General features: G+C 47.3%; 1 protein-coding gene and 6 non-coding genes across 7 annotated transcripts; all 7 read right to left on the reverse strand.

Annotated features, from left to right (window-relative positions):
- Window positions 1-941: 941 nt before the first annotated feature.
- Window positions 942-1,013, reverse strand: trnat-ugu. Its single transcript has one exon. It is a non-coding gene; the product is annotated as a tRNA-Thr (tRNA).
- A 391-nt stretch (window positions 1,014-1,404) lies between these two features.
- On the reverse strand, window positions 1,405-1,476 carry trnaa-ugc. Its single transcript has one exon. It is a non-coding gene; the product is annotated as a tRNA-Ala (tRNA).
- A 1,498-nt stretch (window positions 1,477-2,974) lies between these two features.
- Window positions 2,975-3,046, reverse strand: trnat-ugu. Its single transcript has one exon. It is a non-coding gene; the product is annotated as a tRNA-Thr (tRNA).
- A 391-nt stretch (window positions 3,047-3,437) lies between these two features.
- Window positions 3,438-3,509, reverse strand: trnaa-ugc. The gene has a single exon. It is a non-coding gene; the product is annotated as a tRNA-Ala (tRNA).
- A 1,502-nt stretch (window positions 3,510-5,011) lies between these two features.
- On the reverse strand, window positions 5,012-5,083 carry trnat-ugu. The gene has a single exon. It is a non-coding gene; the product is annotated as a tRNA-Thr (tRNA).
- Window positions 5,084-5,474: 391 nt separating this feature from the next.
- trnaa-cgc lies at window positions 5,475-5,546 on the reverse strand. Its single transcript has one exon. It is a non-coding gene; the product is annotated as a tRNA-Ala (tRNA).
- Window positions 5,547-6,444: 898 nt separating this feature from the next.
- Window positions 6,445-8,749, reverse strand: LOC110514508 (piggyBac transposable element-derived protein 4-like). The gene is made up of 2 exons (XM_036972396.1): window positions 7,801-8,749; window positions 6,445-7,463 (listed from the first exon to the last, which is right to left on the reverse strand). Exons 1-2 carry the CDS (start codon window positions 8,747-8,749, stop codon window positions 6,445-6,447), a joined length of 1,968 nt encoding a protein of 655 aa, XP_036828291.1.
- Window positions 8,750-26,068: the final 17,319 nt, after the last annotated feature.

Here is a 26,068-nt window from a genome sequence, read left to right on the forward strand (position 1 = left end):
TTGGCAATGTGCATGTAAATGTGAAGGACACTGTAGGAGTGAGGAATAACATTGTGGGAGAGACAAAAAGTGAGTAAAAAACTCCCTAAATATGTTTGGAACTACAAATGAACTTTCTTCTGTCGATCCTTGTTTTTTTATGATACAATTCCAACCCTCGTCCTTTACCTGGCTGGCTTGAGACCGGCAAAAGTGAACCAAAAGAGACATACTGGCGGAGCGGAGCTACTTAGTTTTTCATGACCTTTTTATTTTATTCTTTGTTTTTAGTTTTTCAGTTTAGTTTTCTTAATTTGTTTTGGTTTTTAACCTTATGGTCCACTTAGGAGCCTAAAACATTTGACATTTTTAACCTTAACATTTAGAAAAAAGAAATGGTATACAATCGACATTAGCAATCTAAATGGACCAAAAAGAGACAATAGAAAAAAATGGCAATGGCAATGTGAGAAAATTACGGTAACTAGTCTGGCTCTAAATCAGGTTAATTGTGTTTTTTTTTTTTGTGTAAGCCAGGGCGGGATCAGCCAGCGGCAGCTTCCCGCATGTGCGATTCATTTGCAGTCTGGACGCAATTGACCTTTTCTTTACACTGTTCTAATGAAAGTACATTTTCATAATATCAGCTAGCTTCCATAAACGTCAAACAAGGATTGAACCCACGTGCTTCAGTTTACAAAAACAGATGACTTAGCACATCTATTTCCTTATTAAAATGTCAACATTCTGGAAAGTGGGAGTTGTGCAAATGCTAAACTAACTAAACTCATCAGAGAAGTTGTGGATTAACTTCAGACCACATACACTTCAAGTATTAGCTCTACCGTAGAGACACATCCCCTTACAATATATTAGCAGGGTTGCCATATTGAGACAACTTGCCTTTTCTTCAAATTCCTCCAGTTAAAGAACCTCTCCATGGTACCAGCTAATTTTCAGTAAGGCACAGATGGGATTTGAACCCATGATCTTCGGTTTACAAGACCGACGCCTTGCCACTTGGCCACCATGCCAATCTATGCTGCAATATATTTATCAACATTCTGGAAAGTAGTAGTTGTGTAATGTGAATTTGGCACACAAATAAACTCAGTGGAGAACCTTGGGATTGAACCAAGGACCTCATTCATAAATAGCATGCACTCCCCCTCTGAGCTTCCATCCCATTTTATTTGCAGGTAAAATGCAATATTAATACAATGTACTTGTTATATACACCACTCCATTGAATCTACAATGAAATGATAGCAGCAATTCTTAATACAAGTATGGACAGTCATCGAACCCATGAACTTCAGTTTTTGAAAATGATGCAATTGAAGTTGGCAAGCATACCACTTCTGTTTCCTGCTGAGAATTTCAACATTCCGGAAAGTAGGAGATGGGCCATTGCAAAGGTTTCAATGGAGAAGCTGGGGATTGAACCCAGGACCTCATACATGCAAAGCATGCACTCTACCGCTGAGCTACATCCCCTTTCTGGGAAAAAGAGAAATGTTTCTTGTTTTTTTTTATTTCACCTTTATATAACCAGGTAAGCTAGTTGAGAACAAGTTTTCATTTACAACTGCGACCTAGCCAAGATAAAGGAAAGCAGCGCAACACAAACAACAACACAGAGTTACAGATGGAATAATAAAGAGTACAGTCAATAACACAATAGAAGAAAAAAAAGAAAGTCTATATACAGTGCGTGCAAATGGAGGTAGGGCAATAAATAGGCCATAGTAGCGAAGTAATTACAATTTAGCAAATGAACACTGGAGTGATAGATGAGCAAATGATGATGTGCAAGTAGAAATACTGGTGTGCAAAGAGCAGAATGTAAATTAAAACAATATGGGGATGAGGTAGGTAGATTGGGTGGGCTATTTACAGATGGGCTATGTCCAGCTGCAGCGATCAGTTAGCTGCTCAGATAGCCGATGTTTAAAGTCAGCAGTGTTGCCAACACCTCAGTAAGGAAAGTAGCTATTGGCTGTCCTAAAAGTCGCTAGAAGTTTCTAAAACATGTCATCACCTAATTTGCAGAATTGGCAATGTGCATGTAAATGTGAAGGACACTGTAGGAGTGAGGAATAACATTGTGGGAGAGACAAAAAGTGAGTAAAAAACTCCCTAAATATGTTTGGAACTACAAATGAACTTTCTTCTGTCGATCCTTGTTTTTTTATGATACAATTCCAACCCTCGTCCTTTACCTGGCTGGCTTGAGACCGGCAAAAGTGAACCAAAAGAGACATACTGGCGGAGCGGAGCTACTTAGTTTTTCATGACCTTTTTATTTTATTCTTTGTTTTTAGTTTTTCAGTTTAGTTTTCTTAATTTGTTTTGGTTTTTAACCTTATGGTCCACTTAGGAGCCTAAAACATTTGACATTTTTAACCTTAACATTTAGAAAAAAGAAATGGTATACAATCGACATTAGCAATCTAAATGGACCAAAAAGAGACAATAGAAAAAAATGGCAATGGCAATGTGAGAAAATTACGGTAACTAGTCTGGCTCTAAATCAGGTTAATTGTGTTTTTTTTTTTTGTGTAAGCCAGGGCGGGATCAGCCAGCGGCAGCTTCCCGCATGTGCGATTCATTTGCAGTCTGGACGCAATTGACCTTTTCTTTACACTGTTCTAATGAAAGTACATTTTCATAATATCAGCTAGCTTCCATAAACGTCAAACAAGGATTGAACCCACGTGCTTCAGTTTACAAAAACAGATGACTTAGCACATCTATTTCCTTATTAAAATGTCAACATTCTGGAAAGTGGGAGTTGTGCAAATGCTAAACTAACTAAACTCATCAGAGAAGTTGTGGATTAACTTCAGACCACATACACTTCAAGTATTAGCTCTACCGTAGAGACACATCCCCTTACAATATATTAGCAGGGTTGCCATATTGAGACAACTTGCCTTTTCTTCAAATTCCTCCAGTTAAAGAACCTCTCCATGGTACCAGCTAATTTTCAGTAAGGCACAGATGGGATTTGAACCCATGATCTTCGGTTTACAAGACCGACGCCTTGCCACTTGGCCACCATGCCAATCTATGCTGCAATATATTTATCAACATTCTGGAAAGTAGTAGTTGTGTAATGTGAATTTGGCACACAAATAAACTCAGTGGAGAACCTTGGGATTGAACCAAGGACCTCATTCATAAATAGCATGCACTCCCCCTCTGAGCTTCCATCCCATTTTATTTGCAGGTAAAATGCAATATTAATACAATGTACTTTTTATATACACCACTCCATTGAATCTACAATGAAATGATAGCAGCAATTCTTAATACAAATATGGACAGTCATCGAACCCATGAACTTCAGTTTTTGAAAATGATGCAATTGAAGTTGGCAACCATACCACTTCTGTTTCCTGCTGAGAATTTCAACATTCCGGAAAGTAGGAGATGGGCCATTGCAAAGGTTTCAATGGAGAAGCTGGGGATTGAACCCAGGACCTCATACATGCAAAGCATGCACTCTACCGCTGAGCTACATCCCCTTTCTGGGAAAAAGAGAAATGTTTCTTGTTTTTTTTTATTTCACCTTTATATAACCAGGTAAGCTAGTTGAGAACAAGTTTTCATTTACAACTGCGACCTAGCCAAGATAAAGGAAAGCAGCGCAACACAAACAACAACACAGAGTTACAGATGGAATAATAAAGAGTACAGTCAATAACACAATAGAAGAAAAAAAAGAAAGTCTATATACAGTGCGTGCAAATGGAGGTAGGGCAATAAATAGGCCATAGTAGCGAAGTAATTACAATTTAGCAAATGAACACTGGAGTGATAGATGAGCAAATGATGATGTGCAAGTAGAAATACTGGTGTGCAAAGAGCAGAATGTAAATTAAAACAATATGGGGATGAGGTAGGTAGATTGGGTGGGCTATTTACAGATGGGCTATGTCCAGCTGCAGCGATCAGTTAGCTGCTCAGATAGCCGATGTTTAAAGTCAGCAGTGTTGCCAACACCTCAGTAAGGAAAGTAGCTATTGGCTGTCCTAAAAGTCGCTAGAAGTTTCTAAAACATGTCATCACCTAATTTGCAGAATTGGCAATGTGCATGTAAATGTGAAGGACACTGTAGGAGTGAGGAATAACATTGTGGGAGAGACAAAAAGTGAGTAAAAAACTCCCTAAATATGTTTGGAACTACAAATGAACTTTCTTCTGTCGATCCTTGTTTTTTTATGATACAATTCCAACCCTCGTCCTTTACCTGGCTGGCTTGAGACCGGCAAAAGTGAACCAAAAGAGACATACTGGCGGAGCGGAGCTACTTAGTTTTTCATGACCTTTTTATTTTATTCTTTGTTTTTAGTTTTTCAGTTTAGTTTTCTTAATTTGTTTTGGTTTTTAACCTTATGGTCCACTTAGGAGCCTAAAACATTTGACATTTTTAACCTTAACATTTAGAAAAAAGAAATGGTATACAATCGACATTAGCAATCTAAATGGACCAAAAAGAGACAATAGAAAAAAATGGCAATGGCAATGTGAGAAAATTACGGTAACTAGTCTGGCTCTAAATCAGGTTAATTGTGTTTTTTTTTTTTGTGTAAGCCAGGGCGGGATCAGCCAGCGGCAGCTTCCCGCATGTGCGATTCATTTGCAGTCTGGACGCAATTGACCTTTTCTTTACACTGTTCTAATGAAAGTACATTTTCATAATATCAGCTAGCTTCCATAAACGTCAAACAAGGATTGAACCCACGTGCTTCAGTTTACAAAAACAGATGACTTAGCACATCTATTTCCTTATTAAAATGTCAACATTCTGGAAAGTGGGAGTTGTGCAAATGCTAAACTAACTAAATATACTCATCAGAGAAGTTGTGGATTAACTTCAGACCACATACACTTAAAGTATTAGCTCTACCGTAGAGACACATCCCCTTACAATATATTAGCAGGGTTGCCATATTGAGACAACTTGCCTTTTCTTCAAATTCCTCCAGTTAAAGAACCTCTCCATGGTACCAGCTAATTTTCAGTAAGGCACAGATGGGATTTGAACCCATGATCTTCGGTTTACAAGACCGACACCTTGCCACTTGGCCACCATGCCAATCTATGCTGCAATATATTTATCAACATTCTGGAAAGTAGTAGTTGTGTAATGTGAATTTGGCACACAAATAAACTCAGTGGAGAACCTTGGGATTGAACCAAGGACCTCATTCATAAATAGCATGCACTCCCCCTCTGAGCTTCCATCCCATTTTATTTGCAGGTAAAATGCAATATTAATACAATATACTTTTTATATACACCACTCCATTGAATCTACAATGAAATGATAGCAGCAATTCTTAATACAAGTATGGACAGTCATCGAACCCATGAACTTCAGTTTTTGAAAATTATGCAATTGAAGTTGGCAACCATACCACTTCTGTGTCCTGCTGAGAATTTCAACATTCTGGAAAGTAGGAGATGGGACATTGCAAAGGTTTCAATGGAGAAGCTGGGGATTGAACCCAGGACCTCATACATGCGAAGCATGCGCTCTACCACTGAGCTACATCCCCTTTCTGGGAAAACTAAAAATGTTTCTTGTTTTTTTAAATTTCACCTTTATATAACCAGGTAAGCTAGTTGAGAACAAGTTTTCATTTACAACTGCGACCTAGCCAAGATAAAGGAAAGCAGCGCAACACAAACAACAACACAGAGTTACAGATGGAATAATAAAGAGTACAGTCAATAACACAATAGAAGAAAAAAAAGAAAGTCTATATACAGTGCGTGCAAATGGAGGTAGGGCAATAAATAGGCCATAGTAGCGAAGTAATTACAATTTAGCAAATGAACACTGGAGTGATAGATGAGCAAATGATGATGTGCAAGTAGAAATACTGGTGTGCAAAGAGCAGAATGTAAATTAAAACAATATGGGGATGAGGTAGGTAGATTGGGTGGGCTATTTACAGATGGGCTATGTACAGCTGCAGCGATCAGTTAGCTGCTCAGATAGCCGATGTTTAAAGTCAGCAGTGTTGCCAACACCTCAGTAAGGAAAGTAGCTATTGGCTGTCCTAAAAGTCGCTAGAAGTTTCTAAAACATGTCATCACCTAATTTGCAGAATTGGCAATGTGCATGTAAATGTGAAGGACACTGTAGGAGTGAGGAATAACATTGTGGGAGAGACAAAAAGTGAGTAAAAAACTCCCTAAATATGTTTGGAACTACAAATGAACTTTCTTCTGTCGATCCTTGTTTTTTTATGATACAATTCCAACCCTCGTCCTTTACCTGGCTGGCTTGAGACCGGCAAAAGTGAACCAAAAGAGACATACTGGCGGAGCGGAGCTACTTAGTTTTTCATGACCTTTTTATTTTATTCTTTGTTTTTAGTTTTTCAGTTTAGTTTTCTTAACCCTCCCGTTGTCCTCCTATTATGCCTAGCACACAGTGTCCCCCCCGGGTCACCCTGTCCCGTCTTGGCTAAAGGCCCAGTGGGCACAAGTTTGACAGTATGCGTGTGAACAGCCTTTGCAGATGTATTTGTTACACCTGCAGCACGCGGTGTAGGTCTTGGCGTCCTTCTTGGGTGGGCAGAGCTGACACCTCTTCCTCTTACTCGCCACCGGCGGGGCGGCTGGGGCGGCGGCGGCCGGGCCAGCGGCTTGCTCCCGGGCTGGCGGACGAGCCTCGGCGGTGGCACTCTGTAGGACTTTGACAAGTGCGGACGCGGCTTGGGTGCGGGGGAGCCGCTGCCTTCTTTGTATCAAGGGCTTCACGAGTGCCTTTCCGAGCTGCTCCAGGAACACCCTCCTCTTGTTCCGCTTCCCAGGCATCCAGTCGGGCTTGATCTCTCGCCATATGACAAAGGCGTTGTAGGAGGACACGTCGAGGATGTTGTGGAAGATGACCAGGGGCCAGCGGGCGGTCATCCGTCTGCAGCTGTAGGTCCCGACCACCTTGTCTAGGTTGTCCACGCCGCCCTTGTTGCAGTTGTAGTCTAGGATGAGGGCCGGCTTCCGGTCGCGGCGATCGCTAACGTCGGGCTCCGCGTGCAGCGTGCTCAGAAGTAGCACGTTCTTATTTCTCTTTGCCAGGTAGGACACTAGAGTGGCGGTGGGCGTGAAGGCGAACCTGGAGGACAGGACCTGTCTGCCCTTTGACTGGAGCAGCGCGGGCGGGAGCTCGGCCTTGTTCTTTCTCACCGTGCCCACCATGGTGAGGTTCCTCTCGAGGAGCCGCTGGCCCAGTTCGTAGGAGGTGAAGAAATTGTCACACGTGACGTTGTGACCGCCCGGCAGTCCCTCGGTCAGATCGAGGACGACGCGGGCGCCCTGGTTCTTCTCGGGGCCTCCGCCGGCCGCCTTGCCGGTGTAGACTTGCATCTTCCAAGCGTAGCTGGACTTGGCGTCGCAGGCCACCCACGACTTGATGCCGTATTTGGCCGGCTTGCTGGGAATGTACTGTCGGAAAGGACAGCGTCCTTTCGGTGGTGAGAAGGGAGGGGAGAGGAGATTAGCAGCGTCATCGTTAAAGCGGGGACACTGCGTTTATGTTACACAAATCAAATCAAATCAAATTTATTTATATAGCCCTTCGTACATCAGCTGATATCTCAAAAGTGCTGTACAGAAACCCAGCCTAAAACCCCAAACAGCAAGCGATGTAGGTGTAGAAGCACGGAGCCGCCGCCGCCGCCGCTTACTACTGCCCATTGCTACTACTGCGGATTGCTACTACTGCCAAATTGCTACTACTGCCCACGCTACTAGTGCTACCTCTCTATGCTACACGCACATACACAGATACATAGACGGTACCTCTGAACGGGACCAGTTGTTCGTCCACCGTCAGGTCGGGCCCCGGGTTGTAGAGGGCCGGCAGCCGCTCCTCCCACAGGTCCCATACCTCTCTTATGGCCGCCAGTCTGTCGGTGGCGAGTCTGGCGGGTCTCGACTGGCGGTCGTCGAATCGCAGCAGCCTCGAGTACTTGTGAAACACCTTGAGCGGCATGGTGGCGCGGAACACGGTCCTGCCGCTCTCGGCGTCCCACAGGCTGGCCGCGGCCTCGCCTCGGGACCTGTAGACGCCGGCTAGGATCAGCAGCCCTACGTAGGCGCGCAGGTCGGTGGAGTCCATGGGTCGCCAGCCGTCGCCGTATTTTCTCACCCCCTGCAGATTTGTCATGTCCACAATGATCCTTTCTATCGCCGGTGTGACAAACAGCCGGAAGGCGGACTCGATGTCGAGCGCTCGCGACGCGGCGTAGGCCGTGGGGCCCGGCGTCACGACGGAGCCGGGGCGGCGGATGGCGCGGGGCCGGTCCGGGCCGCGATAGGCCACGGAGGACCATTTGATTTTGCCGTTCTTTGACAGCAACGTCTCCCTTTGGGCTCGGGCGGCTGCCGCCGCGTCCTCTCTGTCTCGCTCTGGCTCTCTGGCTGTGTCTCGCTCTCGGGCAGCGGCCGTGTCTCCCTCTCGCTCTCCCTCTCGCTCTTCCTCCGAAGAGGAGCACGACCGTGAGGCCGAGTCGTCGTCGTCGTCGTCCGCATCACGCTCGGGGTTGTATTCCTCACCGTCTTCATCTTCCGAAACGTCCTCCTCTTCGGATTCCATGTAGTCTTCCTCGTCTTCTTGGTCGACACTGGAGGATATCTGTTCCAGGACCTGAGCCGCGCTCAAACAAGGACTGCGAGGCGTCGTAGGCGGAGGGCTCGCGCTCGGCGGGGTCGTATTCCTCCTCATCATCGTCCTCATCATAGTCCTCATCTTCTTCTGCTTCTTCTTCTTCTTCTTCTTCTTCTTCTTCTTCTTCTTCTTCTTCTTCTTCTTCCTGACAATATTAGTAGCCTCTGTACGGCCGGCTTACAGTCGTAGGCGGAGGGCTCACGCTCGGCGGGGTCGTATTCCTCCTCGTCGTTGTCCTCGTCTTCTTCTTCTTCCTTCTTCTTCCTTCTTCTTCTTCTTCCTGACAATATTAGTAGCCTCTCTACGGCGGCCTTACAGTGGCCACGTGAATAGGACGAGGCACGCGAACGGACGAGGCGCGCGAGCGGTCGGCCCTGTCTGCTCCTTCGGACCCTTCGGCCCCTCCGGTACGCTTGGCAGGCCTCCCCGTGTGATTGCAACGAGGTCTTGCACTGAGTTCTTGTGGACAAGTGGTGCCAGGGTCACTCTGACCCGGCCCAGACACAGGGGAACAACTTGTAACACAGGGCCAGGGTTACTCTGACCCAGACCAGACAGTGGTAGGAGGGTTACAACATAAACCTTGCTAACGCTGCCGGGGTCACTCTGACCCACACAGACAGGGGGGGAATCAACTCGTAACGCTGGCCGGGGTCACTATGACCCGGCCCAGACAGGGGTAGGAGGCTTACGACATACACCTTGCTAAGGCTGCCGGGGTCACTCTGACCCACACAGACAGGGGGGGAATCAACTCGTAACGCTGGCCGGGGTCACTATGACCCGGACCAGACAGGGGTAGGGTATTGTAACAACAACCATACCCAAAAGGCACAATTTCCACAACCAAAGGAAGACAGTGTAGCAGGGGGGCGTTTTTAGAATCAATACCCAAACTCACAAGGGGCCCAAGGGCCGTACGGGGCAGTCCGGTCACTTCGCACACAGGGCCCTTGCCCGGAATGTGGCGGGTGTCAATTCTGGGGCAGGACCTTTGACTAGTGTCCACCAGATGGTAGTGTTGGGTCACTATGACCCAGACCAGACAGTGGTAGGAGGGTTACGACATACACCTTGATAAGGCTGCCAGGGTCACACTGACCCACACAGACACGGGGAATCAACTCGTAACTTTGCCCGGGGTCACTCTGACGTCACTATGATCCCGCCCACACAGGGGGGGAGGGTTACAACATACACCTTGCTGTTTGACTAGTATCCACCAGGTGGTAGTGTTGGGTCACTATGACCCGGACCAGACAGGGGTAGGAGGGTTACAACATACACCTTGCTAAGGCTGCCAGGGTCTCTCTGACCCACACAGACACGGGTGATCAACTCGTAACCCTGCCCGGGGTCACTCTGACCCACACAGACACGGGGGATCAACTCGTAACCCTGCCCGGGGTCACTCTGACCCGCCGAGACAACACGAGGGTTATTACATTTATTTCTTATACCACACTACCACCAGGTGGATACTAGTCAAACGTCCTGCCCCAGAATTCACACGCGACACATTCCGGGCAAGGGCCCTGTGTGCGAAGTGGCAGGCTGTCCCCGATTATCAACTAACTATTTCCAAAAGTCTTCCAAAACTATTGTAAACTATAGAAATAACATATAATGTTGGTTAGGACCACTGTGTCTGGTGAGCATGATAGTAATCCTAACCATCCTGTCACCCGGTGTGTTTCGGCATGTACCTTCCCGTCGCCCCCCCCTACTGTTGGTTTCATGTCCTTCTTCATCCCATGTAGGTGATAGTGGCTGCACTTCGTCCCTGTCTATTGGTTTGTCTCTCATACACACTGTCCTAGTCTCTGGCTAAATATCTCTGTGTCTATAATATATGCACCTGACTTAGGCTACAATATGCCACTCTGTCTCAGTCTCACAGAGTGCATTCGGGAGTTGCTTGCTAGGGCTGACCGATTCACCATTTCTGTCAGGGGTATGTGCTACATTTCCATCCCCATGTAAACACTAAGTTGTACCTGAAATAGAGTTGGGAATGTGATGCATAGTGCTACCCCTCGTCTGTGTAAGTGCTGGGAGTGCAGAGTCTATCCTATGTGTGATATGAAACACTGTGAGGTATGCCTTGCATAGTAATGACTGAAAGACAGGTGTAGGGGTAGAGATGAATAGTAAATGTAACAACAGGACCTGAACTGTGAGAAGGGCTGTTGAGCTTTTTATTCATATTCTGTGTCATCAGTACATGCTGTACAGTGATTTTGTAATGATTTGAAATGAGCCTCAGGTCTTGGTAGCTGGCAGTGGAGTCCATGTCTTGAGGGCTGGCTGTTCCATCAATGGCTGTGGTCACTGGCCACATAAGGCTATGGGGACCATGTCCAGGTTGGATCAGTGTCTTTCCACTTGTGAGTGTGTGTAGAGTGAATAGGATGGTGATGTTCTCTTTTTACCCTTATCGTATCTATACTTTGCTTACTCTTCTCCTCTCCTCGCTGACTTGACGGGGGATTGTGATGCGTGATGGAGCAGCTGCCCTGGTTCAATGTGAACACGTCTCACGGGATAGTCGCACAAACTTTTCACTCTCGGGGAGACGTAGCACGCCATGATGGCTAATAGGGCGTCGAGATGGTGGTAGTGCGTTAACGGCACATACAAGGGTCTGGTGAAGAGACTGTCCGTTGGGCCTATAGTCACATCGCCACCTTCGGCGCTGCCGGCTCTCACGTTCACACGGTCCAGCTTTTCCTTCTCGTAATCTGTCAGGGTCCTGTCCTTCAAGAGGAGGCAGTCGTACCAGGCTGCCATATCCTTAGTAAAGTCTGTGGTTACCTGAGGTGGATGAAGGAGTTACGAGGGTAGGATAGGATAGGATAGGATATGATAGGGGCTAAGCTTAGGTTGTCCTAAGAGTTTGATTAGAGAGCGAAGATAGTTGTAGTTGCTGTCAGAGAGCTATTCAAAGGTTTGCAATGTCTCTGTTGAAACCTCTATAACCAACGTCGTGTTCTTTCCGTGTGTATGGCTAATGGACTGATATTACCCCCTGGGTGTGTGAGGACTGGAGGCTCTAAGTACATCTCAGCAAATTGCCTGTGTGTGGTGGGATGCTGCATATACCCCTTCTTCAAGAATGAATTTCTTGACACCCTCTACCACTGTCCTAGCTGCAATGTTGCTCTGGTTGTAATAAAGAAGTGACGATGACCGCTAATATGAACGGGACAGTGTATGGGTTCTCATCGCCATACACACCTAACACTTGGCATGTGCCTATTTACAATATATGACTTTTTGTGAACATGTGTCAATAAAAACTCACCACTCTCAGTACATTGTTCCCTTGTCATTTATTCACATACATAGCAAAGCTTATGAGGGGTATGGTCAAGTGAAACAGGATAGTGGGCCACTGGGTTGGACAAAAGTTCCCTTGCTGTCGCCAATGTATCATTTGTTTCCGTGATCTAATAAGGAACTAAATAGAAAATAGGCCACGTGTTATATAACAATTGTTTAGAATGGCACGTAGGGTCTATTCTTGAGGGACTGCATGCAAGGTTGGTGTCATGTCTTCCCAAGGCCCCAGTACAAAGCATCTGCTTCTCTCTATTGTTGATGTAGCTCCTGACAAAATGGAATGTAAGCACAAAGTACACTTAGGGTTCCTTGTAAAATATAATAATTGCCGGGAGGGTTAAGCAAAGGTCTTCCAATGATCTCAGGTGAGCACAGAGGGGCTGGTGACTGCCTGTGTGGTCGAACTGCGGTACAACTCCACGTTCCCCTTTGCCCCTCAGCTGTATGGGCTGAGACTTTGTGGGGGAGGGCTAGAGGTCCTTAAATGAAACTTGACTGTGAATTGTAAGAGTTGATGCTTCTGCTCAAGTAGTCACGAGCTGTGTAGGGGATGGCCCCGGTCTCGGGGATGTCTCGTGGAGCATCAACCGTGGTGGCTACTTCGTGCTTCGCCTTAAGCACGGTTGACGTCAGCACCATGGTCACCACGTACATGATGTAGATTATGATGTTGAACACTGCGATAGCGCACTCCATGTTATGCAACCTTTGTGCGTCGCTTATCATAGGTTGGTAAAGCAGCTCCATGCAGCCCGCGATCACAGCCATGAAGAGCTCAATGTTCATCATGATGAGGCACGCAATCACGGTCCTGGTGCTCCTGACGGCCTCTGGACGCTTGTAGGGGCCTTCGGAGTCGTCCATTTTGCGCTTGCTCTTGGAGGCAAAGTAGCTGAGTACTATGCTCACCACCATGGCAAGACAGCCGAGCGTGATGAGGGCAATCCCCGAGTGGATGTACGCGTACTCGTAGTCAGGTCTGCCTTCGGAAGAGGAAGTGGTACTCGAGTCTGAGTCCTGCCTGCATGTGGTCCTTGAACCATGCTTGTTGTTGATGAAGTAGAGAATGTTGTTGGGGATGGTAAGAAACCCCACCGTGAGAGATGTGATGACAGCAATGGAGGCTCCCAGCTTGCCCCTGAAACGGGCCGCGCTCAGTATGGGGCCGTTTGGGACCCAAGACTTTCTGCTGTTAAACAGCTCCTTGCTCCCGGATATCAGAGACTCAACGCCTCCCATGATTGGTTTTTTGCGATTCATATCTCTAATCTCTAACAGGGGATCCCTTGATCCTTGATCCCGGTTCCCAGCTTCTGCTTTGTACTTCTTTACTTACTGACTGTGCAACTTGGCCGTGCCACTTTCTGTTTCTCACAAAGGGATACGGTTATCACAGCAGCAACCTACCGCTCATAGAACATTTAATACAATGAAGCTCCAGGACCCTGTGATCGAGTTCCGGGGCTCCGGTGGTGAGCTGTGTGCCAAGTCTACAGCCGACCATCGTTGGTACAAAGTTAAGGGTATCACCAGAACCCTAACTTCTATCATGTGCTGCAGGAAGCGCTCAGCCGGGCACAATATGATAAGCATGGATCTGTTCACCAGGGTTGTGAAGGAACTGAACGCCAACCCCGAGAGCTCGCTTGAGTGGCTGCCTGAGTACCTAAGAAACCTTAACGCGCCCGATTCCAAGGGGTCTGCGTTCAAGGAAGCGCTGCTGCAACTTTTCAGGTGTAGAGCCCTGACTCCAGACGCCTGCAGACGTCTGTGGGATAGGAGCCGTATGTCCACAGGCATAGGCGTTGCGGTAGACTCTCAGTGCAAGGGCGTGTTCAACGGAAAGAAGAGACTGTGCGACGTAGGCCCCGTATCCCGCCTCATTCTCACGCAGCTCGAGGCTCTGCGTCTTGCTCCCATTTGCGCAGGCCTCAAGGTTGCCGGTGTGCCAACGCCCGATAGGTTCCGTAAACACGGATCCTACACGTACCACAATGGCTGTACGCAGGGCTGCAAGTCCATCCACTGCACATGGGGCTTCTACACAGAGGTGGACCTAGTGGCCCACGACACCGTAACCGGAAACGTAACACTGCTGGAGCTTAAGACCCGGAACAAAGACATTCTTGACCAGGCCACCTTGTGGCGATACAACACGCAACTGTGGCTTACGTGGCTGATGTTCTCGCTCACGTACCCCAGCATGGCAGAGCGGTCTGCTGCGTATCTGGTGATAGTCAGGCCAGGCACCAACCAGGTTACCATACGGAGTTGTTTAAGGCCAACGATCTCTAAGACTATGCGCCGCAAGTTCCCGTGGCTGAACTGTTTCTGCTCCCAGGTGCTCAACTGTCTGGCTCCTACGTGTGTGAACATGAGAGTCGAGAGACTCGAGGCCAGCGGAGAGTCAAATGCAAGGGGAGAGTCCTCCCGATTAGAGCCTACCGATCTGTGTTACAGGAACATACTTTTCAACCAAGCCAAAGTGAACACCAGGAAGAGTGTACCGGTGACAATCAACCGAGAAGTCAATTCAGTCTCTCCTGTTTGGAATCAACCAGGGTGAAGAGTACTAAACGTGCATCTAGTGTCCTTGCTAGCACCGCAATAGAGCCCTTGCAAACCTTCCAAACAGGGCTCGCGTGCCGCTAGCGCTAGATCAGGTCGTTGTAGCAGGGCCCATTGGCCAACGAGGGCCGAGAGCTCCAACCTCGCAGCGTTCACCCGCTGAGGTGCACGACAAAGACTCCGACCAAGAGGGACCCAGGGCTACATATTGCCCGGTTACACTGTCCCTCTAGATAAACTTTAGACCAACGCAGTCCCGCTCCCGTTCCACGGAATAACACATTGACCGAAATGGGGTTGAAACACAAGGCCATTCACGCGATGCTCGCAAACCCTCACCTGGCTCCGTTTGAATTGATCGACAGACCGTGGCAAAAACAGGATTGGACTCTGATAGACCATCTCATGGTAATCCACAAAGTGAAGGACACTGACTATATCTGGGATGATCCTCAGACGTCCATAGTTAGCATGGCCAGAACCCTGGCGAGTTGTTACATCTCGGAAAGGGCAGGCAGTCAGTGTGTAGTCCTTGTAAAGGACGGAGCGAGAGCTCCTAAACCTGCTGTGAGGGAAATGAGACTAAAACATACCCCCGTACCTCACATTGACTTCTGTAAGCGTAATCTGTGTGCAATAGAATACACCATGATGAAGCTTTTGGCCGACATGGGTATGAAAAACAAGCTGTTTCTAGTGACCGGAGCCAAGGGAGACTCCTCTGAGGATCAGCTCCTAGAGGGAACCTCGGTCGATAACCTGGTGTCTTTCCACCAGAGGTACCTGGAGTACCAGGAGTGCCAGGACGACTGTCTATTCGCCAACACGCTCGAAGAGCTGAACCCTCCTGAGTGTGGACTGTCAGACCTAGATGCCAGTTATGCCGACGGCTCGATAGACAGGCCTGAGGGACACGAGGGCATCTTTATGGCAACCTTCGCGGACCCCATGACTATACAATTGTCTACACTGAGAGACGCCTGTCTAGCATGTACGAGCACAGAGGCCGACACACTGCTCGTGGAGTTGGCAAACGTTCTGAAAGGTAGCGTGACCGTGTGCACAGGAGACTCGGACCTGGTGGCCGTGCTGACGGCTTGTGGCCGCGAGGGCATTACTATGAGGCTAGACAATAAGAGCTACCGCGAGGAGCGAGACATGCACATGTCGACCTTCGGGGAGCTGCTGTTTGACATTCCTGACAAGCACCCACCCAAGCTTAGTTTTAAGGACTTGGCTTCAAGTGACGATAGGTTCCGAGTGCTCTGCGACATCGGCGCTGAGGACGAGTACCTGCTTCAGATGACTCGAAAGGAACACGACTCATTCGAGGTCATTCTGGACAAGCACGGTATCGTCAACTTTAAGAAAACAGTAGCTATGCACCTGTACAGAGTCGGGATAAGGGGATCTCTCTACCGCACCTTCCTGTCTAGGTTTTTCGAGTCGAACGCCCGGGACAGATTGGATCAGTTGGGGCTCACCGTAGACAAGGGCTGTGTCAGTACAAAGGCGGTGTGTTACATCTTCGAAACGATATGCCCCGCATCTGACCAGAGTCCGCTATCCGGCTCCGAATCGGCAACCCCACCATGTACCGGTAAGAAGAGGAAGATCTTGTGTCAGCAGGAGGACGAGGTCCCCGAGCCCTACCTAGACGACTGCGCGGAATATAGCGTGGCACAGAGCAAAGACAAGAAACGTGTCATGGGCGGCATCAAGCAGTTGAGTAATGCGTACAAGAACGGAATGGTACCGAGGGGCAGTTACGGTCGTTTCATGAGGATGAACCGAGCGGGCAGGCACTTTTACCTGCGTATCAAACCAAATGTAATCCGAGACGAGACGGAGCGAAGGGAAAAGCTCTTTTTCATGGCGCTGTGTGGCACCGATTATAACATAGTTCCGAGGGGACTGGGAATTAAGAGATTGATGACCGGAGTGGTGACCAACCACAAGGCCTTTTCCTCGTGGTGCCGAGAGATGAAGAGTCTACTCTGGAGAGTCGGGGGCGCTTCTTCTCAGGACTGCGACTATTACAAAATGGGTATGAAGCTGGCCGGGTTCACAAAGATCCCGGCGACGATTGGGGCTAAGTACTGGACCGAGGTGGATTGCCGATTAATGGCTAAGACAATGAAATACGTCTGCGAACTGTGGACCCTGAAGAAACCGAGACCTGGATCCGAGTACGGGTTCTCTGTGTGCGACGGTCTAGTCCGATTCGACTGCGAAGACTCACTCACAGTAGACGCGGCATTGTGAAATGTACCTTGTGGTGACAAATGGGATCTTGATGTGGGATCTTAATGTGAGGGATAAAGAAGGCAGAATGCACCAGTACTAAGGACAATGTGATCTGTAATACAAGTCTGTGTTGTGTACAATAAACTATATCACCTGGACTGTCTGTGAGAGTGTTTTTCTGTGCCATACTCTTGTGACATGTGTTCCACCAATATTCATTTCAACTCTATGAGTTATAGGATGAGTTATAGGGTTGTGATTTCATCCGTTCTTGGGACCTCACAAGGGTTCTTGTCCCATATCGTCAGTGCTCAACTAGGACTCTCTACCAATGTGTATCTATTGAACAAGTTATTGTACTTGGAATAAAATAACATAGTGTATGTGTGATTGTTTGTGATATATCCATCACGCTCATTGACTCCACTAGACAATAGGATAATCAACCAGAGACATGTGTAATGTACACCTTATTTTTTGTAAAGGTCAGGATATAGTGCCTATCATCCTATGGGCCTTTGTTAATGTACATATAAGTAAAGGACTCGTATGGTAATAAAGGGAAACATCGAAACAGTTATTTTCACCAGTGTTTATTGCCTTTATAATACACAGATAAACAACATGGGTTGGTACAGGAAGCACTGTACTACACATACACAAAGACATCTCCCATTCGCATCTTTATATTGTTGGGAATATCAAACACATGCATGTTAAAGGAAGACACTACCAAGGAGATGAACTTTCGGTTCGGTTCAGGGATGGTAGTGTCCCTGCACATCTCTTCCAGTTGCACAATCATAGCATAGCCATTGTTGCGGTTTAACTGGAACTCTGCACGTTCTTCTGGAAGCAGTTGGCTGTGAAACACCAGTAGGTCTAGAGCGGACATGATATCTGTGATCCTCCGGTTGTAGGAGGGTGTCATAGTCATGGACCATAGATGGTGGATCTTGTCACCGAGTGCAGCGCGTACCTTGTCCGTCAATTTCACGACGGGAGGATCTTTCCTGACTGACACAAAGACACAGGAGAGTAGTTTAGTTATAGAGAGCGTGATGATCCATTCCAGGCCTTGTTTCACTATATATGTGGTTGTACTCACCGAACTTTCCCCGTGGTTTGTTTTCTTTCAGGTCATCATATAAGTACAGATTCGTTTCACGTAACACCTTGAGGAATCTCGCCGCTAGTTCCTCGGTCTGGAGGCAGTGTTCGATGAGCTTATGCATCATCTTAACCTGATTACCCTTACTGTGAAAATACCTGAGTAGATTCACATCATCGGGGTCGTTTGTCAGGACCCCATCCACGATAGGTCTGATGTACCCATGCCTCTCGGCTACGTCGTCCTTGTAACTCTTCAACAACTGGCAATTCATTATACAGACCAGAGGTTGTGAATAATGGAACTGTGTTGAGCTGCATCTCTCTATATATATTTTACAGTCTGAATAGTGGTATGATACATGACCCATTGTTGGATACATGAGCCCTGTTTGGCCCGTAGACTTATCTTTGGTTGGATACACGAGCCCTGTTTGAATGAATGGTCCTGGGTGGGAAAGGTGAGCCCTTGCTGTATGAAGTGTGTTTTAATTAGAAAGTTAGAGTTCCCCGAACTCAACGCTTTGGACAACTTTACCACCAGTACCATGGCGAGGTTCACATAGGTAAACGACAGGTTTATGAAAAGAGTCTACAAACAGAAACATGTCTTCTGAACCCGTTCTATTGATGTGTAATTCTATGAAATGTTTGTTGATCTCAGCCCCACGGTCGAGCTTCTGATACCACAGACGCACAGAGTCTGTGTTGTTAAGTAGAAACCGTGTTGTCCCCAATCCGTTCACCTTGGTCCAGTTTACAATAAGTTCCATCTGAGTCGAGACCTCTAGAGGTACGCCCTCTGCATCTTGGGTGAGCTCAATGATCCTGGATGCAGACATGGTTGTCGTCCGGTCGACACTGAGCTGTGTGTACAAGGACAACCTCACCGTTCCATTTGAGACAAACCGTGTAATAATATTCCTCGATGGGGATGAATAACTACTGGTTGGATGATACACGGTCAATCTGCATTGTTAAGGATGAGCTATGCTATCTCAATGGGGTTGAACACACCAAGGTCAGAGTCGGTAGTCTTTGCATGTATATTTAATATTGGAGAAACGTATATCATTACCATAACAATGTAAACCTACAAAACATTGATTGTACACTTGCCATATCCAAGGTTCATATTCATTCACTACATAATAGACGTTACATAAGCCTGTTACAAAGGTAGCCTTTTAACAGCTGTGGTTAGAAACGTATACATTTAAACAGCTGTGGACGTTTCCAGTTTTGCATGTGGATGATACACAGTTTCTCTCATATTGGATTTCTGTCTCATACAAGAGCAAAAACAGCACACCATACAAGCAGTTGCACTGATAATCAACACTACTGAAACACAGATAATTATATGCAACCAATAACTTTCCCAAAAGAGGACACTTTTGTCTGGGTGGTCCTGGTATAGATCTTGGCCTCTCACAAGGTCCTCCTTTTCAGCCTCGAGGTACCTAAATAGATTGGTGTAGTTGATCTCACCGTCCTCGAAATGGGTCTCAATCTCTTCCTCTTCTTCTTGGCTCAGTGGCCGACCAGTCAATTCAACCAATGCCTTTAGTCCCCCATCAAAATCTCTCGTGTAAAAGGAGTTACCCAGTCGAATGATCTGATCCATGTTCTTCATGGAATCTTCAGGAACTCCAATAACCTTGGCTAGTTTGAGGATATTGTCTTTGTTGTTGATCACTGTAGCGCCTATTGCCGATGCTACCCCTTTGGCCTTGTCAGAGGTGACAAATGTCTTGATCTTTTCCAGGGACTGTTTAAGTTTTTCAGTTTTTGAGGTCTTTGTATCAACTTGATAGGTGCCTCTAGCTGTAGACACTCTACCAGAACTAACCTTCTTGGTTCCGACATAGACCTCACAGTTCTTTGAATTCTTGCATTCATCACATTGAGTAGTCAGGCATTGTTTCATGGTAGAACTGGTGTAACATAGTACCTTCTTGACATCTCCTCCAGGACATTTGTAGGACACTTCGATTTCATCTGACCCGTAATTTTTCAGACTTAGTCCAGCCAAATTACGGACATTCATGATTCTGTCACCATCATTCTTCTTCTTGAAGTTATCAAACAGTCTTGTTTCTTTACAGCTCGTTACACCGCAGGCAACACAGACAACTTCCTTATAGTCTTTATATTTGGAAAACATGTTTATGTCAGGAACATCTACCCTTACGGTTGAGCCGCTAAGACAATGGACATTGTAGGTCTTGGTCAAGGCTAGGACCTTGTATGTAGCAACAAGAACTACTATTAAGATTATGTTCATGGTCGTCCCCATGGTTTGGGTTTCAACTTAGTAGGACCTCTGTGAATGTGAATGCTGAGGGAGTTGTTACAGCTTGCATATTTATACCGTGTATCTGGAAATCCCCTGGCATGAGGCTTGGATAGAGGAATCCTCCACTGTCGGGCGTTTCTACATAGGGTAGAGGATTCCTCCACTGTTGGACGTTCTGACTTTACTTTTGGTTGGATAGATCCTCCACTATCGGGCGCTTCTACAAAGATATGTTTAACATTGGGTAGAGGATTCCTCCACGGTTGGAGGTTCTGACTTTACTATTGGTTGGATTGATCCTCCACTATCGGGCGTTTGTACATATATATTTTTAACATTGGGGAGAGGAATCCTCCACTGTTGGACGTTTCTACTTTACTTTTGGTTGGATAGATCCTCCACTGTCGGGCGTTTCTACAAAGATATGTTTAACATTGGGTAGAGGATTCCTCCACTGTTGGAGGGTCTGACTTTACTATTGGTTGGATAGATCCTCCACTGTCGGGTGTTTCTACATATATATTTTTAACATTGGGGAGAGGAATCCTCCACTGTTGGATGTTTCCACTTAGATACGTTTAACAGTGGTTGGACAACACTTACTTAGTTTCTGCTTACATATTGGTTGAAAGGTTCCTCCATGGTTGGATTGTTGTGAAACCTTTAACTAGGCTTTAAAAAGGCTCATCTCTTTCTTCAAACCATGTCGCAGTCATGTTTACATTACTGGTGCTGGTGCTTCTTGTTACCCCGAGCAAAGGCTGTGGATTGAACAACAATTGTTGCAAGTGTCCACCTGGGACCAGGTTGGGTGACAGCGGAACCTGTGAAGATCCCCAGTGTACACCTTGTAAGAGTGACGAATATATGACATCGTACAACCGGGAAAGAATATGTCCTCTACAACCATACTGTGATCCCAACCTAAACTTTGAAACACGAGAAAATTATGATCTGACTAAGAGACACACCTGTAGGTGTAAAGACGGATTCCATTGTTCTGATTCCTGTATTCTATGCATTCCCCATACCACATGCAAAGAAGGCTTTGTCCCTATCTCCCTGGGTAATAACACTCACGATGTTCTGTGTGAGCCTATACCTATACCGGCTCAACCAACTACTTTTAACCCGGGTGTATTACTTGGAGTGATTGCTGTCTTGGCTGTGGTCGTGGTAGTAATTGTGATCTACAGAAAGAAGGTTCGGCTTCAATGTCCAGATGTAGTTCAAATGGTACGAGGTCTGAATGATCTTACGGTCCGAAACGAACAACCAGTCGCTGCTGTTGATGACAATGAAGGACTCCAGACAGACCGGGCTACACCGCACGTGTCCGAACTGAGAGATGCTAACCAACAGGGACCTCGTGTAATTCAGTGTATTTGTACTATACCAAAGAAAGTATGCCTCATCACAGTCATGGTCATAACCTTGACTTTGGGACTGAGCTTTGGACTCGTTATCGTGGTGGACTGGGGCTTGGCAGCTTACTGTGACGCTTCGGTTTCAGTCTACACTTTCCCCTTAGGTCATTCCATAACACCCCATGGCCTTGGACAGATGGAGGCTATACCCATGTCCAGTTTTTTGAACAGATGCAAACAGCAAAATGAGTTCACTGTACCCGGAACCGTGAGGTTCCACAAGGCTATCAAGTGCTTCAGGACAACCAAGTACCATAAAAAAGGCAATTCTGGCACGCACTCACGAAGGGACAGCGATGGCTCAAGCGATTCCATTTCGGGGCACCTGGGAGCGTCCGGATCTTTAGTCGGCGTAACCGCTTCGGCAGAAGCATCTTTCAGCAAAACCGAAGCAGTGGAAAACATGGTAGAGAAAAGTGTGTCGACCAGCAACAACGTAGCCATCTCTCTTACCACTTACCAATGTGAAGTGGGTTCTGTGATGGTTTCCTCATATACGCCTAGTAGCGCCCTGAAACAGGACATGGACACACTGAACAAAGACCCTCACAGCACTATAGATGAATTTCTACGAAAGTGGGGCTACGCATTTGTCAGCTCTATTACAGTGGGTGGATATTACAGTTCATTCAATATCTTCTCAACATGTAACAAAGAAGCTATAGAAGGCCTGGACTCTGCCACAGAGCTCTGTAATGAATTAGCTGTGAAAACTGAGGTGACAGGTGGTACGTTTGGGGCCAGTGGCGGTATTTCAAAGGTTAAGTGTAACACTGAAGGACTGTCTGAGTCCCAAAGAGAAACATTGACAAAGATTGACAAGGAATCTCAGAAACTGCAGGTCGGCGGTGATACTTTGGGCGGTGAAATGGATTGGGAAACCACATTGAAAATGAATCCCTACCCATTGAAGATGAAAATGACTCCGATAACGGCGATTGATGGATTCTCCAAGGACGCTGTAACCCTGATAAAGCACCGAGCTGAACGTGTTCAGCTATCTGTGGCTTCCTTGATGGAAAAGATGCCTGATTTGACCAGACGTTGTTAGCAATGTATATCTACCCGAGTCCAATTGACATGGTACACGTACTTAGCCAATAGAGACATGGACGATTCGGGCAGTGAGGACACAAGGTCCTTTGCCCAAACGTAATGTGTAACATGAAGGTTGTACATTCACTGTAGGGTATCTAGTTAATTTGTGTGTATATTACCCAATGTTCGGATAAAAATGTCCCAGTCTACGACAGAGGGACTATACACACTGACCTGTGGCGTGTCCTCGTAGATAATGATATTCCTTTCTGGCCAACCATATCCCATAACTGGCTGTGTTTAATGATACATGTCTCTGTTAGACATAGGACCAAACCCTGTGCTGTTTATGAAACTGAATAAAGTCTTCCCTCTCTATTGCACTATAACGTGTAGTGTGTGTGTGTGTCTGTGTTTCTGTTAATCGTGTCTCGGAGTAACCTATATAGTGGTTGTTGTTATATTTTCATCGTTATACGGGTAAGGGCTTGTGGAATCATGCCTTCCACACGCAGTGGTTCATCTCTGTGCAGAAAGAGGACCCGAGAAGAGTCATCTGGTCAGTGTGATGACTGTTCCCACATAAAGATGATAGCAAACTTGAAACGTCAAATCCTTGAACTTAACAAGTCACTGGATGTGGAGCATGAACAGAGGATTGAGTTTCTCCATCAAAGAACTGAGTTGAGCGCGGGACGTGTGAAATGGGACGGGGAACCAACATCGGCAGGAGACGTGATAGAGGATACAACGCTAAAAACTACTGTCAACGGCTTGGGTGATACCAGCAGGCACACGCTACATGAACTTGAGTTGTGTAAACGGGAGCTGGAGGATACAAGAGAGGCACTCCAAGAAGCCTGTGAAGAACGAGAAGCCCTGAGAACTAAGTTGTCAGAGAGCCAGACTAGCAAGGCTGTGGAGGCCAAGGAAGCAGCAGGTGACACGGACAAGATCGAAGAGTCACACCCTCACTTAGATTGGGTAGGGAGACATTACCTTGCGGTGTCGATCCCAGAGGATCGCATGTTCAAACCAGGTCAGTCTGTCACTCCGGTCGGGGTGTTACAGAAGCTGTTTGAGATGAGGGTAGGTGATAAACATGCGGTTGGGTTCAGTGTGCTGTTAGAGAATATAAACATCATGCTATCTCACCTGGAGCCCGAGTGGTACGCCAAACAGTTTGGTTTCTGTAGAGCATACGCGCATGGCAACAAATACAGACTCACCGACAGGGTGGACACGGAGGACTTTGCGTGGCTGTTGTTCGAGTACGGAGCGCATGCTCCCTTGATTGAAGTGTTAGCAGGCCTCCAGAATGTCCTACAAAGCACGGGAAAGGGAGGGGTGACGACCGCAGCTCTGTACACGAGCAAGAACATGTACAGCTCCTATGTGACACTGTTCAGAGACACGGTGTCAAGGGCCTATGAGGGGTTGATGCGTGTTCGCGAGCGAGCTCTGAGGGTGCGGAAGGCTCAAGGTGTTGTGTACGTGCCTCTCACAGCAGGCTTGGGTGGGGATCAGAGCGAATCTCAAGGAGGCTCCCACTCTGTGAGGAACAGAGTCTTGCGCTCTGTACTGGAAGGGATCGAAGCTCCCCCTCACATCAGCAGCTCGGCGGCAAGCTCTGAGGTAGATAGAGTCTCACGTGAAGACCCCCTTCGGTTGGAACAGTCCCTCTCTGCGTTCATGAAACGTAGAGGTCTGGAGGATCAGGGTAAAGGCGGGAGGTCCTCTGGTCATCGGAGTAACCAGGAACACTTCCCCGTTAAGGCGGCGACTTCAAGTGTCGTACCAGGACCCCTTGAAAAGCGGGTGTTGTTCGATTCACCTTGGTCAAACGATCTACCTGCTCTGTAGCTTTTGTACAAGGACGAGAGTACTAGGGAGATATATAGTTACAGAGATATAGTTAGAGAGATATAGTCAACCATACGGCCATGAGTGGGTCCTCTGAGCCACACAGAGATGAGCTACTGGTAAGGGAGCCTGAGAGTCTGGAAGAGGATGACCTGAGAACAAAAGCAATGTTGGCAATGTCTAGATACTGTCAGGAACAATGGGTGAGAGCAATGGTAAAGCTGCACATGTCTCGAGGCGAGTATATGAAACTGGCTCTGCTGAGCGGAGACGCTGGCTGTGGCAAGTCGTACTCTATATCACTGCTGGAGAAGAAGCTAAGTCTCATGAACGTCAGTGTGGTTGTGAGTGCCATGACCAACAAGGCAGCGGGAACCCTGATGGAATCCTGCTCGCTGGACCGAGTCTACACATTCCACAAGATGATGGGGTTCAAAAAGGAACTGTTGAACGACAAGCTGTCGCTCGAAGACTTTACGCGGCTGTACTGCAAATTATACTGGAACGTGATGTCTCGGTTCAATACACTGCACCAGTCCGACTTGCCCCCTGAGCAGAACGAGGTGATCGCACATCACTCGTGTAGACAACTGAGACCCGAATCGTGTGCGGTGTGTAGTAAACTGTTCCAGCAGCTGAGGGTGGCTAAGAACCCAGGGGACCTGGCCCCCATGGAGGAGGCCCCTCCGTTCCTGGGGGTGAACGTGCTGATCATAGACGAGTATGGTCTGCTGAGCGTGGAGCTGCTGGAGAGGATGCTGTGCTGCCTTGCTCTCTTCTACGGAACAGGAAAGGGTCCTCTGATAGTCTTCTCGGGCAGCGTCTCGCAATTGCAGCCTGTGGGATCTAATCTGCGCATTTGGCAAACGGAGCGGTTCGAAGGGCTCCTCTCGTCTTCGACTCCGCTCTTTGTCAACAGGCGGCAGTTCAAGGACCCCGGTTACGCCGAGGCGTTGACGTACCTTCAGTTCAACACGGTCACGGAAGAATCGCGTCGCATTTTCAGGAGCCGGGTGTCTGTCAGCGAGCTAGACCTTATGGATCCCGAATACGAACCAGACAAGCTGCGGATCTTCCACCAGGATGAACAGCAGATGGCATACACGACGAGATACATGAACAAGGCGAAAGACAATGCCCGTGTGGGGGACAAGTTTCTCAGCGTCACTCGGACCCGGACGTCCTACAAAGGACCGAACGCTTGGTACGATGTGCTGAAGCAAGCTGCCCAGACGCTGCCCAAGCTCTTTTCCGTGCCCAAATACCGCAAAGGGGTCCTCCCCATGGAAAGAGACTATCTGAAGGTGGACAAGCTCTGGGTAGGTTGCAAGGTGCGCATGATCTGGCACATGGACTTCAACGGTATACAAGTTGCCAAAAGAAAGATAAGACCATCATCTGCCTTGCTGGGCAGGCAGCAAACAGGGGGGGACCCGCAATTGCCTTCCATGTCAGACACGGAGGGTGTAGTGGAAGGCATTCGTTTCAAGCCGGAAGGCCAGTTCA

The sequence above is a fragment of the Oncorhynchus mykiss genome, unplaced genomic scaffold (assembly GCF_013265735.2).
Source record: "Oncorhynchus mykiss isolate Arlee unplaced genomic scaffold, USDA_OmykA_1.1 un_scaffold_156, whole genome shotgun sequence".
Classification (NCBI taxonomy): Eukaryota; Metazoa; Chordata; class Actinopteri; order Salmoniformes; family Salmonidae; genus Oncorhynchus; species Oncorhynchus mykiss.

What these genes read in the sequence shown, in the direction of transcription:
- LOC110514508 (XM_036972396.1), bottom strand. Translation starts at nt 8,749, where the DNA reads ATGAGGACTATGATGAGGACGATGATGAGGAGGAATACGACCCCGCCG. An exon ending in ACAACTGGTCCCGTTCAGAG is followed by an intron (nt 7,464 to 7,800) that starts GTACCGTCTATG and finishes CACCACCGAAAG; the next exon opens with GACGCTGTCCTTTCCGACAG.